The sequence below is a fragment of the Siniperca chuatsi genome, linkage group LG1 (genome assembly GCF_020085105.1).
Source record: "Siniperca chuatsi isolate FFG_IHB_CAS linkage group LG1, ASM2008510v1, whole genome shotgun sequence".
Taxonomy (NCBI): domain Eukaryota; kingdom Metazoa; phylum Chordata; class Actinopteri; order Centrarchiformes; family Sinipercidae; genus Siniperca; species Siniperca chuatsi.
In genome coordinates, this window is record NC_058042.1 from 21790055 (window position 1) to 21803446 (window position 13392).

Sequence of the window (13392 nt, forward strand, 5' to 3'; positions counted from 1 at the left end):
TTTACATCTGCTGAAATTTTAGTGCTGGTTTAATAAGACCTTTCTCTGGGTGGAGGACTGTATCCTTATGAGTCAGGGAAAAGGCTTACACATGAAACCAACATTTATTTTGACACCAGTGGTTTAACTCTTATTTCTAATAATTTTAAAGCAGATGTTAAACAACTGTTGTCTTATTGGGGTCATTTTACTGCTTAATCTCATTGTTTGCTTAGTCAGGCCTCCATACCTTTTTATGTTTTATTTCAACATATTGCAATGTTTGGTGTCCTGTTATTTTTCGTTTAATTTGGTGTAGTAGTGGATGCCATAAAAAGCCCTAGAAAAATCATGTATCTCAAAAAGGTCTTAATTGTCAGGATGTAAAAAAAAAAAAAATCTATCAAAGAGGAGAGATTCAAGTGTCTTACCTATACATTTATAACAGTTTAAGATAAAAACCATGTTATCATGGTGTGTCATTCACAAACACCTGATAATTAGTTTGAGATATGAGGTTTTCCCAGGATGTAAGGAATTGTAGATTGATTCTTGTTTTTATTTGCACATGTCATCTGGCTGGTTCAGATGACTATCACTCAGAAAACATCTTATTTAACCTTCTAGATGATTTTAATTATTTATAATATGAGGGATGTCAAGTGTAGGTGGTTAAGAAAAAAAGAGATGCATCTTTTGCATCTGTGTTTTGTTCTCTTTGCTTGATTGTCATCATACATCAGATTTTCATCTCTTATATCACCTTTGTTCTTGAGGAGGATTTGACAGAGAATTGAATTTCTTATTTTATTACCTAAGTCTTTTGAAAACCATCATCTGGGTCATCATTTTATGTTGTTTAATTTCATTCATTTTCCCTTATCCGTTCCCGAAGATGATTTGAAACTGCTGAGTTTGTGCTACTTCTGTCATTATCATCTTCTTCACACACACAGATTGTTAAAAAGGTTCATGTTTCTTCCATCTTTAAGCATCTGGTATATTTTCATTTGTTTTACCCAATTGGTTTTTAACAAAGTCATAGTTTTTGTGTGTGTAAATCAATACTTTGTACCACTGTTATCAACCTGATGAAAGGCGTTTTGTGAATTCTTTGATGAACTCTTTAACTTTGTTCTTACAGATTGTAATAAGAAGAGGAGGTTTTTATTTTTTGTTGTTAAGAAAACACCTCTTCCCTGTTACGTCTCCTGTTAAAGCCATTGAAAAAAGTTGTTTGTGAGCCTCCATTCTGTCTCTTCTGCAACAATACTGACCAGTGTTCTTGTTTACACCGTTAGAAGGTAATGGGTCAAACTTCCCAGTTTCAATGTGCAGAGATTAAAACTGTACTGGTGCAAGATGAGTTAAAGTAGGCCATCTTTAAGTCACACTATGGATGTGACTGTCTCAGTCATGTAGTAATACATTTCTCATACCCTGTTGTGTACAGCCATTTTACACGTCCAAAGCAACAGGTGGAGGACATAATGAATAGGCTAAAACTTACAAGGGCTATAGTCACAAGAAATGTATCTGGTCGTTTTGAAAAAGTCCTGCAGCACATTTTCATGTATCTCTATTGTAGAATACGTCTGGCTTCTCCAACACATGCTGCATGTTTTATATTTGCTGGAAAATCAACCTTGGATTGAGTGTGAGATGACACACCTTGGTTCTGATCTGGGAGAACGCACTGGTCCTCTGGAAGCGGTGATGTTGCATAAAACTTTCTCTTACAGTGACCTTTTTGTAAATGTGTTCTCTATTGGAATGCAGCACACATAACATGATCGACAAATGTTTGAATCTTGGAAATCCCTGAAGCAGGGTAAAGTCAAACATATAAGAGACAAGCACAAAGCTTGTCTAGGACGTGTACATATGGCTCACTCCTAGCTCAGCACTTTGAGGATGAGAGAGGATGTTTGTATTTATGACTGAATATGAACATGTTAGATAACCTAATTTCATTAAGTTGAATTATTTTAAAAGTGACAGGACATTTTCATTGTACTAGCCTTAGTAATTTAGACTGAAGGGGATCTGCTTTGTTTACCATGGTAGGTCATGTGATTCTCATCATATTTGTCTGTGCTCTATCATCCAAATCTGGTTTTGAATCAAAACAGCAGAACATGTATCCTGGTGAGTAAGGTCACTGACACAAAATAGTCTGTATAGTTCACTCATAGAGGTTGTCTAAAGGTCAACTTAGTATTTTGCTAGCTAGCTAATGCCAGTTTGTTTACTTTTAGGTAAACTGCATGAAAATGGAGGATTCTCAGGAGGATTGTGAAACTAATATCAGAGACTGTTGCAGCAGGAAGAAATGCTGGAACTACATTGTCCAGAATGTATTACTGTTTTCAAGTCTGCTAGCTGTTGCCTTGGGTAAGTTTTAACTAATGATACTTTACCTGCTCTAGTTGGAGAACTAACATGTCATTAGCATCAGCTAATGTTTGACCTGGCTTGTATGCAGCTGGATTTTTCATAGTGTGACAGTAACATTATAGCTATAAACATATTTGAATGACAAAAACATTATGTTTAAAGACATTTTTAGCAAACGAAATTAAAGGAATGTGAACTTTTTTGCTAGAACAATAAGATATATGTAATTACTAACATTACAGGTAATTTTACTTATTAAAAAAACACCCACATTTTCCTTTTGTGCTTTAGCAACATTAACATATAAGTTACGTAAGTAATTAGTTAAACACCATCTGTCACTGTGTAAAACAAGGTGAACATGGCCCTGAGGCCGTTTTCTGTGAAAAATTTAATTAAAACACATTATGTTGCCAGGGCAACGCATAAAACGTGTTGTCATCATGTTGCTATGTGATTTAAACATGGCGGCCGAAATCTGTCTCTGTCTGGATGGGGATAGGTGTGTGTCACTGACATTGGGACCTAGATGCAAACATAATGGCGGATCTCCGCCTCAGCAGCGGAAGTTGGTCTTCTTCGTGTCATTTTTGCGTGAACATCCACATTGCCGATGTGCGTGCGTAGGCCGAAATGGAAAAAGACTAAATACAACAACTTTATTCACAGATTTTGGTGAAACTGAATCATATTTTATGGGGAAAATATTTTCTGTTTTTGCCTCTGTTGTCCTCCGGCTGCTCTGCCTCAATTCTCGGTGATTTACGGAGTTTCTTGAAGGACAGATACCATCATCATAGCTCATTTAGCCATTAATGCTTCTTGACTTGCAGTACTTGCTTTCATCTTTATTTTTTCTCGTACTATCTTTATCATTATTATTATTATTATTATGCACCAATATAACATGGACAATTCCTCATATGTTAAAACCTTGGCAATAAACCTGATTCTGATCAAGTTAATAACCCATATGATTATTGAACAGATATATTCAAGACCAGGACACATGCATTTCCCCCCCAAAGTCTGCTAAACGTGACAGGACCCTCTTGATTTATAAAACATCTAAAATAAGCGAGTTCACTACGTGAGTGCCTTTGTACATCAACACTAAACGAAAATGTAGGACTTATGAATGAAGTTTGGTGAGTAAACAGAAAACACTGCTCTTACCGTTTACAGTCACCATTAAATAATGTCCTCTCTCATCCCACACCCCACTACATATATATAGTGTCAATAAAGACAGAACAAATATACATTTACGGCAGAACTTGATTTGATTTGGTATGACAGTCTCACAGTGGCCTACCACTTTCAAGCGGCACCTGCTGTTAGGAAACGGTATGTGCCGGTGGATTGGACATCCCAATTAGTTTGGAAGCCATATCCTGGTCCAATATGCAACTTTTAAGAGTGCTCTGTGGAAACCTTAAACCTCCAGTGCACATACACTGAGAATGGACTTCAATAAAGTAGGAGACATCTTGTGTTCTGCAGTTAAACTTTTGAAATGCAAAATATTTACATACTCATAGATTCTGGGTTTTTCTGGGTTGAGCGAGAAGGAGTCATTTTAAGAATTTTGAACAAGGTAATCAAACGTTTTAGTGGAAAAAAACATATCAGACACAAATTATCATTCAAACCAGAGTATTTCCATGTCTTAAAACATGTCTGGAGAGGATCATAAGAATTTACACCATGATAGCGTGAGAAGGTGAAAGCCCTTTTTTGTGAAAAAGGGGTTTAAAGTTCTCTTCCATCCCTATTCTCACTCATGTTAAACCTTTTATTTGTTGTAATTATAATATATCTATGTTATTTTCACACAGGTGTTGCTATTGGCATGATGGTCAAGATCTACTTCCCTCTTTCAGACCGTAACAAAATCTACATCAGCTTTCCAGGAGAAATGCTCATGCGGATGCTTCAGCTGGTTACTCTTCCTCTCATTTTGACAAGTGTGATAACAGGTAAGCTAGAGGTGTATTTCTCACTCCGTTAACTGTTACATCAGTTTATCCATTTTATACACACAACATTTAAAAGGGCCATGCCTGTGAATTGTGTATCATTTATATTAAAGGCACCCTGTTAGGTCTAACAATTATGTTGCATCGTTTTCATACCTCCTAAATCACTTGCAAAGTTTGTTTGTTTTGTGGTCACAGGGACTATTTCTTTGGTAGAATGTAGTCCCAATCAAGGCTGTCTACTGCAAAGTCTGTAGATTATCCAGAGTAACTGGAACACTGTTTTCTGTAGCGTCCACAAACAAACTTCCTGTCACCTCCATTGTGGCAGCACAAGACTCAGATATCTCTGAATCTCTCAAAAAAGAAACAGAGTATCTGTGTAGTAGAAAACACAGCTAGTAGTAGATACCACTAGGGTTAAGTGGGAAAATATGTTTTTTTGTAATTTGGGTGAATTGACCCTTTAAAGGGGTGATATATGCAAAACCACTGGTGGTCCTTAAGCATCATTAAATCATTTTTGCATCTATCAGGGCAAAATATGATTACAATAAACAACATAGATCTTCAGCAAAATGTTTGGCACCAGACTCTGTTTGGCTGATTGATCATCTCTAAACAGTACTGTAATGTTTCTAATATGTAAATAATATATGTATATAGTGATGTTATAACACATGTAAAATGCATCTTAGCCAATCACAAAAATTGTGGTATAAGTTCTTCTTTTTTCCCCATACAGTTTTAACATACATTTTAAAAAGAGAGTGAGTATCTGGATAATTATTTACTCGTCTGACACCAATGTCTCACAGTTTGGCAATGGCATGTTTAAGTGTTCCTCATGGAAGTTTTAAACAGCACACCTAAGGTCACTTGTTACTCTTCCAATGTAACTATGCAACTGTGTTGTCCTAACTAATCCATTATATTGCAGTGATGTATATATGCACTCATGGTCCTCTAACATTTGGTTTGTATCTTGTGTTCTATTTTTTTTTATAGGAGTTTCTGGTCTGAGTGTTGACACCTCCAAAAAAATTGCTATGCGTGCCGCAGTGTACTTCATCTCGACAACTCTTGTGTCTGTAATTATAGGTAAGAGAAATTTAACATTACATTAAAGTATAATTTGGTTACTTTCACTTTTTTGTGCACATTTCTGCATACAATCACGTAATTATTGAAGAGATATAACCTGAGGCATCTTTTTATTGCTTGATGTCCCTTTCTTGTTTTATTTAAACGTGTAACTGTCATAAGCTGTCACTGCCACATAATGTGTTATTTTCCATATTTTATGTATATTAATTATCATAAAGGGTAGCACGGAGTTTATTTTTTCTTACAAAAAGCCACAGAGCCACTATAAAACATAAAGACAAGAAGACTTGATCATTAATGATAGTGCTCAAGCTCTGGTTGTGTATTTAGAGGTCCCCTGGTCAGAAGCTTGTGAATACAACAAATGAGACTTGACTTTAGATTAAAAAGTAATTGACTTTGTTGATCCAAATATGTTGGACTTAATATTTATTTTCATACTGTTCATGGTACTGGTACTTTTCATGGTATAATTACTAGATGTGTTTAGCTTTTTGCTTAATTATTTGGGTTTTTAAAGAGCAACAACCCACAGCAGCAGATCTCATAGCAGATCTGGCTTGCACTATCTTGTATTTCCCTATTTCTAATAGAACATTTCTATTTTATTAAATGTTTTCTAATTGAAATGCAAAAGTAAAAATCACACAGAGGTTTTCATAAAATAAAATAAAAATCAAAGCAAAATGATGTGCAGCATTACAGTTGTGCCCCAAATTATTGGAACAAACTTACCTGTTCAAAGAAGATTCTTTAATAATGCAGTTTGGTAATTGTTCTTTTTTCTTCTTGCTTTTCACAGTTTTATACCATGTAAAGAACGTTGTGACTTCATTTTGTGAAGCACTATTGAAAGAATTGTTTTCATTAATTATCAGCCCATATGGAACAGCCATAGCATGCATGCCATTCTGTATGTATTTTGTGTCCAACCCTGGATATGTGTTGCAGGATTAATATTGGTACTGCTGATTAAGCCTGGGGCTGCTTATACTGTTGACAAAATTGAGACAGAAGATGAGAAAAGGTTCGTCAATGTTGACGCCTTGTTGGATCTAGTAAGGTAAGAAGAACGTGACATTATATCTGAGATTATGTGGTATGATAGTAGATGGTAGTGTTTGACTGTTCTTTATTCTTTATAGAAACATGGTGCCGCAGAATCTGATTCAGATTTGCCTTCAACAGGTATGTTTTTCATTCAGCTATGCTATATACCACCCATTCCCTTGCTTTCCATGAAGGAGACAATGTAATATTTATGTGAACACATGATTTATTTTTTTCTTAGTACAAGACTGAGAAGCTGGAGTTTGAAATGTACACAGACGAGCAAAATTTTAGCCTGGAAACGGTAAAACTTTTCCCCCTTATCACTATGAACATTCTTTTTTGAAGTTTACATTTGTAATGATAATTGATTATGCATGAAGTTGCTATCGGACCACTGTTATTAATGAGTTTCCTGTCTTGTTTCAGAATGCCACTGAAGTGCGATTAGTTGGTCACTATGTTGAAGGAGCCAACACACTGGGCCTGATTATGTGCGCCTTTATTTTTGGACTGACCCTCAATAGAATGGGAGAAAGAGGGAAAATCCTCATGGACATCCTTTCCATCCTTAAGGAAGCCACAAAATATGCGGTTAACTTGATTTTGTGGTAAAGTGAAACAGCATAATTTATATAAAATGTGGAATAAGAGAATTCCATACATCAATATTTCATTTATTTACAGAAATAGAGCAAATATCCTGCAGTGTTGTGTTAGTGTTTATACATGAATAATGACTTAACTTTAAAGGGCCAGTTCACCCCAAAATCAAAAGTACATATTTCTCCTCTTACCTGTGGTGCTGTTTATCCATCTACATTGTATCGGTTTGAGTTACAGAGTTTTGGAGATATCGGCCGTAGAGATGTCTGCATTTTTTGAATATAATGGGACTATATGGCACTCGGCCATATATGAGAGAAACAAAACAGGTTTCTTTGGAGTAGCATTGTAATAGTAATCACACAATTGTCCCAAATGTTTGATAAGTCATTGCAGTATTCCCTTCCTTTTTAAATTCTTTTGTATCCTCTCCAGCTACTTGCCATTAGGAGTGCTGTTCATGATTGCAAGCCATGTTGTTGAGGTTCACGACTGGGATACTACCTACAAACTTGGAAAGTTCATGGCTGTAGTTGTTATTGGGTATGTTCTCCTTTCCTCAATTAGCACTGGTACCAAAATACCAATTTGTTTGTACATTTAGCAGCATTTCCGACCCTCATAGTAACTAGTGATATACTTAAATTTCTCTGACAACACAATTTTGATGTATTGACTCTCAAGGCATATGGAGACAGATGAGTGTGTCTGATACCAGTCAACAAACATTTAAAATACTTTGTGTGGATGAGAGCAGGAGTTATGGCTAGTATATTCACTTGTAAAGTTATGACATCATCTGCCAACTGCTATTTAAAGTCACAATTCCTGATGCAGATGTAAACCAATGAGGTGGCCCAGGTGATCGACAGGTCTTTTAATGCAGGGACTAACAGTAGATGACATGTATTAAATGATTTCTGACACTGTTAAAGGCAGCAGCAGCAGCAGCAGCAATAAAACAGACCTATATTTCCAATGAACAATTGTCAAATACACAAAATAAAAACATTTCATCCAAAAATCAGACAAAAAACCCCAACTGGGCCTCTAAGTCTCCTACCTCTACTCTGTCTGCTGTTGTCATTAATTTCATTCGATCAGTATAAATATTCATCAGTATTCAAATTGTGTGTTTCAGGCTCATAATCCATGGAGTAATAGTTCTACCAATGCTCTATCTTCTGTGGGTAAGACATAACCCATGGGCGGTCATTAAGGGGATTTCTCCTGCGTTACTGACTGCATTGCTCATCTCGTCCAGGTAAGAGGATTTTTGAGGGCTTGGTTCTCAGTTGTTAGCTCTGTGTGTTCATCACCAGCGCTTGTTTTTATATTTATCCTCAAAGCTGCCAAATGGTAAATAGCAATTTACCTTTTTTAAAATGGATTATACTTTTATGATTTCTTTTAGCTATATGATAACTGCACTAAGAAAGGATGCATTGTGTCTCCAAGCTCTGCCACTCTGCCGCTCACTTTACGATGCTGCGAGGAGAGAAACATGATCGACCGTAGAATCTCTCGCTTCATGCTGCCCCTTGGGACCAATGTCAACATGGACGGAACTGCCCTTTATGAGGCGGTCGCAGCAGTTTTCATTGCCCAACTCAACAACATCAATCTGGACTTGAGCCAGATAATCACCCTCGGGTAAGTCTCAGTCACATTACTTTGTCACTCTTTCTGTTGAGTAGAAAATCATAGAAATAATGATGTCTGTATTAACGTTAGTTAAAAGTACATGGTATGGGATATTTAAGAGGTAGCGACTTGAAAAATACATAGTACACGTTTATATTGCTGTGTCTTTTAAAAAATCTACTCTAGTCATTCACTGAAGAGTTTGTGTGTTTGCTCTGCAGAGTGACATCAGTAGTCTTCAGCATAGGAACAGCAGGGATCCCAGCGACAGGAGCGGTGACCACCCTCTTTATTTTGACTGCAATCGGTTTACCTGCGAAGAAGGCTTCCATCTTGGTGGTTGTAGAATGGCTGCTGTGAGTTTAACCTGTAGTTTAAAGTCAGAAATTTACACAAAATCTCTAATGAATAGTTTTGGCAAGGATTACTACAGCTGTGTTTTCTGCTTCTGATAATCAATTGTGAGGAGACAAAATTGTAGAAGTATGAGTTAATATATCAAACAATACACAGTGTTAAGTAGCTGTATTTTCTGCTTTCATAGTTTAATGTGATTTATGTCTTTCAGAGACCACTGCAACACTGTTGTCAATGTTTTGGGAGACGGCATCGGTGTGGCTATTGTCGACCAACTGTCCAAAAAGGAACTGGAGGAAATGGAGGAACAAGATCAGGACAGGACAAGGTGATATTCTAGACGTCTCAGTGTTTTTTGCAGTTTAATTTTTACCCAGTACATTTGTGGAGAATGTGGGGTTTTCCAGCATTTCTCAGACTTCAAAAAATACATAATAAACAAGAGAGAGGTTTCAAGACGTCTTACAGCAAAAGTAAACCAGATCCACAGGACAGCAGACATAGATGTTATGGCAGCAGCTGGAGACTGTCCAACATATACTCTGGTGTTTTTACAGTTTGTATTACACCACTGATGGCTGTGTTGCTTTTTGTCTGAGTAGGACGGGTGACAATGATGCTGAGGGGCACGTCCAGAATGAGGAGGTCCATTCCAGCAGCATGGGCTCTTTTGAGACAACTGAGTCCCTTCATAGCCCACCAGAACTGTAATCACTCCAAGACTACATTACAGCAACCAGGCATCAGCGAAATAAACAGGGTTGACTTTGAAACTGAAATGAATTGAAATGATTTCTATTGGTTTAAACTAAATTTAATTTGTAAATAAATAATAAGAAATGACAGATGTGTATTTTAATTCCCAAGAGGATAGGTAACATCTCCACTGAGAAAAACAGGTGTTTCCACCAGCCACTGAAGATCTCTGTTGAATCATGCAATGATTCAAGAAGTAATTATGACAGAGAGAAGGTCATGTGACCTGTGCTCCATTGAATATCAGTGAATGTGATGTGGTTCTGTCACAGTTTGTCAGTTTGCTGATTTGCTTAAACAGCGATTATTTATTGGACCTGTAAGAAATTATGGGGAAAAGAAGCAAATGGTAGTTTATGAACATTGCCGTGGACACATGAGGCAACACACACATCTGTTAAGCTGGACAATGCACAGGCATTATGTTTGTACATGCCGTACTGTATACTGTGCTGTAGCTGGTTTTTGTTGATTTGTGGTGAAAAGACATCTTCATTAACACAGCCAATTTCATAACAAATTAATATTCAAAATCGTGTGTTCTTGTGTTAATAATGTGTTATTTAGCCTACCCTCTGATATAAATGGGGTTGACAACATATTAGAAACACCTGTCAGTATAATACAATACAGTGTAATTGCACCACAAACTACATCCTCCAAAATGTTCATACAGTTCAATCAACACCTCTCTAAAACAGTTTCAACAAAAACTGAACATTTTAATATTCATGAAGGGAGGATTTATTGCAGGACTGTTGTATTAGACTGCATTAGTTTTAACTAGGTGTGCCTAATAAACGGGCAACTGAGTGTACATCCAAAATAATAGCGTTTAGGATATATTTTGTGAAGAATAATTAAATGTGTTTCTTTTGCCATGTTGTTTACACATAATTTGGCTGGAATACAGCAATCCAAAAAGCCGTGTAGAAGATAGGGAAGAGTATAATCAGCAGGAAAAGTTCATGTATGGATGGGAAGGGTGTGTACGTGTTTGTGACGCCATGACGCACCGTGTGCGTCTGTTACGGATGTAAACACTGCTCGTTTCATGTGGAGGGAAAACATGGTACTGAGGCTGGAGCGTTTTGTCAGCCCGGGAAAAGGTAACGGTCTGCGGGCGAAAGCCAGGACCAAGAGGGGAGAGCTGGTGTGCTCCACCGAGCCGCTGGCGTGCTGTGTGTCCAACAAACTGGCCAGAGATGTCTGCCACCACTGCTTCACACGGTGAGACAGGCGGGGTACTTAGCTGCCAGCATCCTGCTTTGAAAAGAAAAAGCTGCTCGGTAGTTTAATATTCTGTGTGGGCTCACGCACAGTTAGTGTCGGTGGTTTGCAGGCAGTGTGGTGATTACGGACATGTTTCTGGCTCATGTCAGCACTCCGAGTAGATAAAGTAGATACAATTCACACCACACACACGTCGTTTGATATTTTCGCTCTCCCTTCTCTGCCAGTTCGAGTCTGTACCATACAGTCACGTACAGTCTGGCATATACTGTTGGCGACTGTGCGTGTTTGTGTGCAGCTTAGGGGTTTATGCTTGTTAGCTACTTGAAATGTACATAGTTTTATGCAACTAAGTTCTTCAACTGATCACTAGATGGCACCATGGCTCTGTCATGGTTTCAGAGTTGGCAAGAATTCAAAAGTCACACTTCAATGCTATGTGGTGTGCAGATATGTTTGTATTAGAAACGATCAGCCGCAGAGCTGACAAAATATTGCAATATATATAACTGTAACAGTAAAATCTCTGTAAATATGATGGTTACACATGAGAATCTGCAGATCTTACTGTGAGCAGACAGTTTCATCTGCACAGACATGGATAGCAGGCTTATTGTGGTAAAAAAGCAGCTCTTAGTGAAACTGAATGTCATCAATATTTTTTTTTTTAACCACAGGAATACAGTACACAATGCACAGAGAGGGAGATGAACGCAGGGTTAATGGGGGCCCTATATCAGTTAATTTGGCCATGACTGGGTGATTGTAATTAAATTTTCAAGAAAGTTTACTATATCACAATATTGATTTTATATCAAATTGAATAATAATAATAAGATAATTATAACCTTATCGCCCACTCCTTTTACATAGACATTCTGAATATAGCAGAGATGTACAATGTAGCCTTTATCTGCCTTGATGCGATGATTTGTCCTCTGTTTCATCTCATTTGCTTGTGATTTTTGTCCAGCTGGATGCTTAATGGCACCACTGCTGCTTTCTCTGCTGCAGCCAAACCCACTTCATCAAGCTTAACAGATGTATGTGGATTTAATGAGACTGGAAAGCAGAGAGACAAGTAACAGTGCGACAAGAGTATGTGCTGATTTCTGGTGCAGGCACTGAAAGGTGAATGAAGGGTAAATTACTGTGGGTTATATATACAGTATCTATATGAACCTCAGTAGCAAATGGAAGATGATTAATGAGAGCAGTTAATGCAGATCACCTCTGGGAGAATATAAAGATGTAGCTCATGTCCAGTTTAGATTTTCACATGAAGGTAAAATGTATTAGAGAGCAGTTCAGCAGCAACTGCTCACTCTTTAATGTCTCCGCTTACTCTATTCAGAAGGATTATCCCTTCTTACACTGTGTGATCCTGTGCAGTCTAAGCACTGAAAAAAAGATCAATACGAGCTCAAAAGTTAAGATATGTGCAGTACAATATCTATCTTTCCTTTGGTGAAAATGATAATCTGATTCTGTCAAAAGGTTTTCATGTTGGACTCATGCTTCATGTTGGATAGACGCCCCCTGATCTGTACTTTAAGAGACATGAGAGAAACAAGAAATTAAAGATGATGGATGTTTGATGAGGGTGAACGTGTGGATACTGAAAAATGGATTCACAATAAGAAAGCAGAGAGAGAGAGACAGATATACTGTAATAAAGAGAGGCTGTACTGTATATGTGACGTATGGATATTTATGTGTTTATTACTAGTGCTCAAAAAGTTTCAATTAAATTTATCAAGTAAAGATACCAAACATTTGCTGGTTTTCTCAAATATGAGGATTCCCTTGTTTTTCTCAATTCCATGTTACGTATTTTATAACTAAGTTTAAGATAAGACATGACTTTGGCCTCTGATAAATTTGTTCAGGCATTTGTCGTTTCTGACATGGACAATTAATAATTTAAATACAACTAAAGAAAATAATAGATAGTTGCCCTATATCACGGCAGTTCTGGACTGAATTTTGTCAGTATAGGATTCAGTAGGAAATATGATTGGCTTCAGCTTTGTGTATGTTGCCCGAGGATGGCTCATACTGTTTATATTTACTGCATGTGCATATACATCATGTTGGAGCAGATTGTGTGATGGGTAAATAAAAAAGAAGCACACATCAACACACCTCTCTCATTCGGCACGCAGCTCAGTATCCAGAAGTGTAAGGTCCATTCTAGCGCCCTTCATTGGGTTTCTATTACATCTCTGTCTTAGCGGGCAAACAGCATGTCTCTGCTACCAAAGTACAGTTTGTAGTTATTAAA

The 13392-nt window shown here is 37.3% G+C and overlaps 2 protein-coding genes across 4 annotated transcripts in view; both read left to right on the plus strand.

Annotated features, from left to right (window-relative positions):
• The first annotated feature begins 1910 nt into the window (after positions 1-1910).
• LOC122881520 (excitatory amino acid transporter 3-like) lies at positions 1911-9962 on the plus strand. 3 transcript variants are annotated; one of them, XM_044207805.1, is made up of 15 exons: positions 1911-1933; positions 2112-2127; positions 2238-2373; positions 4215-4355; positions 5364-5456; positions 6414-6525; positions 6608-6650; positions 6754-6816; positions 6942-7123; positions 7554-7661; positions 8260-8382; positions 8577-8771; positions 8984-9118; positions 9331-9447; positions 9722-9962. In XM_044207805.1, exons 1-15 carry the CDS (start codon positions 1926-1928, stop codon positions 9828-9830), a joined length of 1581 nt encoding a protein of 526 aa, XP_044063740.1. In that variant the 5' UTR covers positions 1911-1925; the 3' UTR covers positions 9831-9962. The 3 variants fall into 3 exon arrangements, with proteins under 3 accessions (XP_044063740.1, XP_044063754.1, XP_044063747.1); XM_044207819.1 differs by lacking the exon at positions 6942-7123 and having other exon boundaries at positions 6754-6782; XM_044207812.1 differs by lacking the exons at positions 1911-1933; positions 2112-2127; positions 2238-2373 and adding an exon at positions 3264-3524.
• Positions 9963-10876: 914 nt separating this feature from the next.
• smyd3 (SET and MYND domain containing 3) overlaps positions 10877-13392 on the plus strand; it is a 75345-nt gene continuing 72829 nt past the window's right edge. The window contains exon 1 of the mRNA XM_044190199.1: positions 10877-11105. Within this exon, the coding sequence (XP_044046134.1) occupies positions 10930-11105 (176 nt within the window). The 5' untranslated portion in view covers positions 10877-10929. The remainder of the gene's footprint in view (positions 11106-13392) is intronic.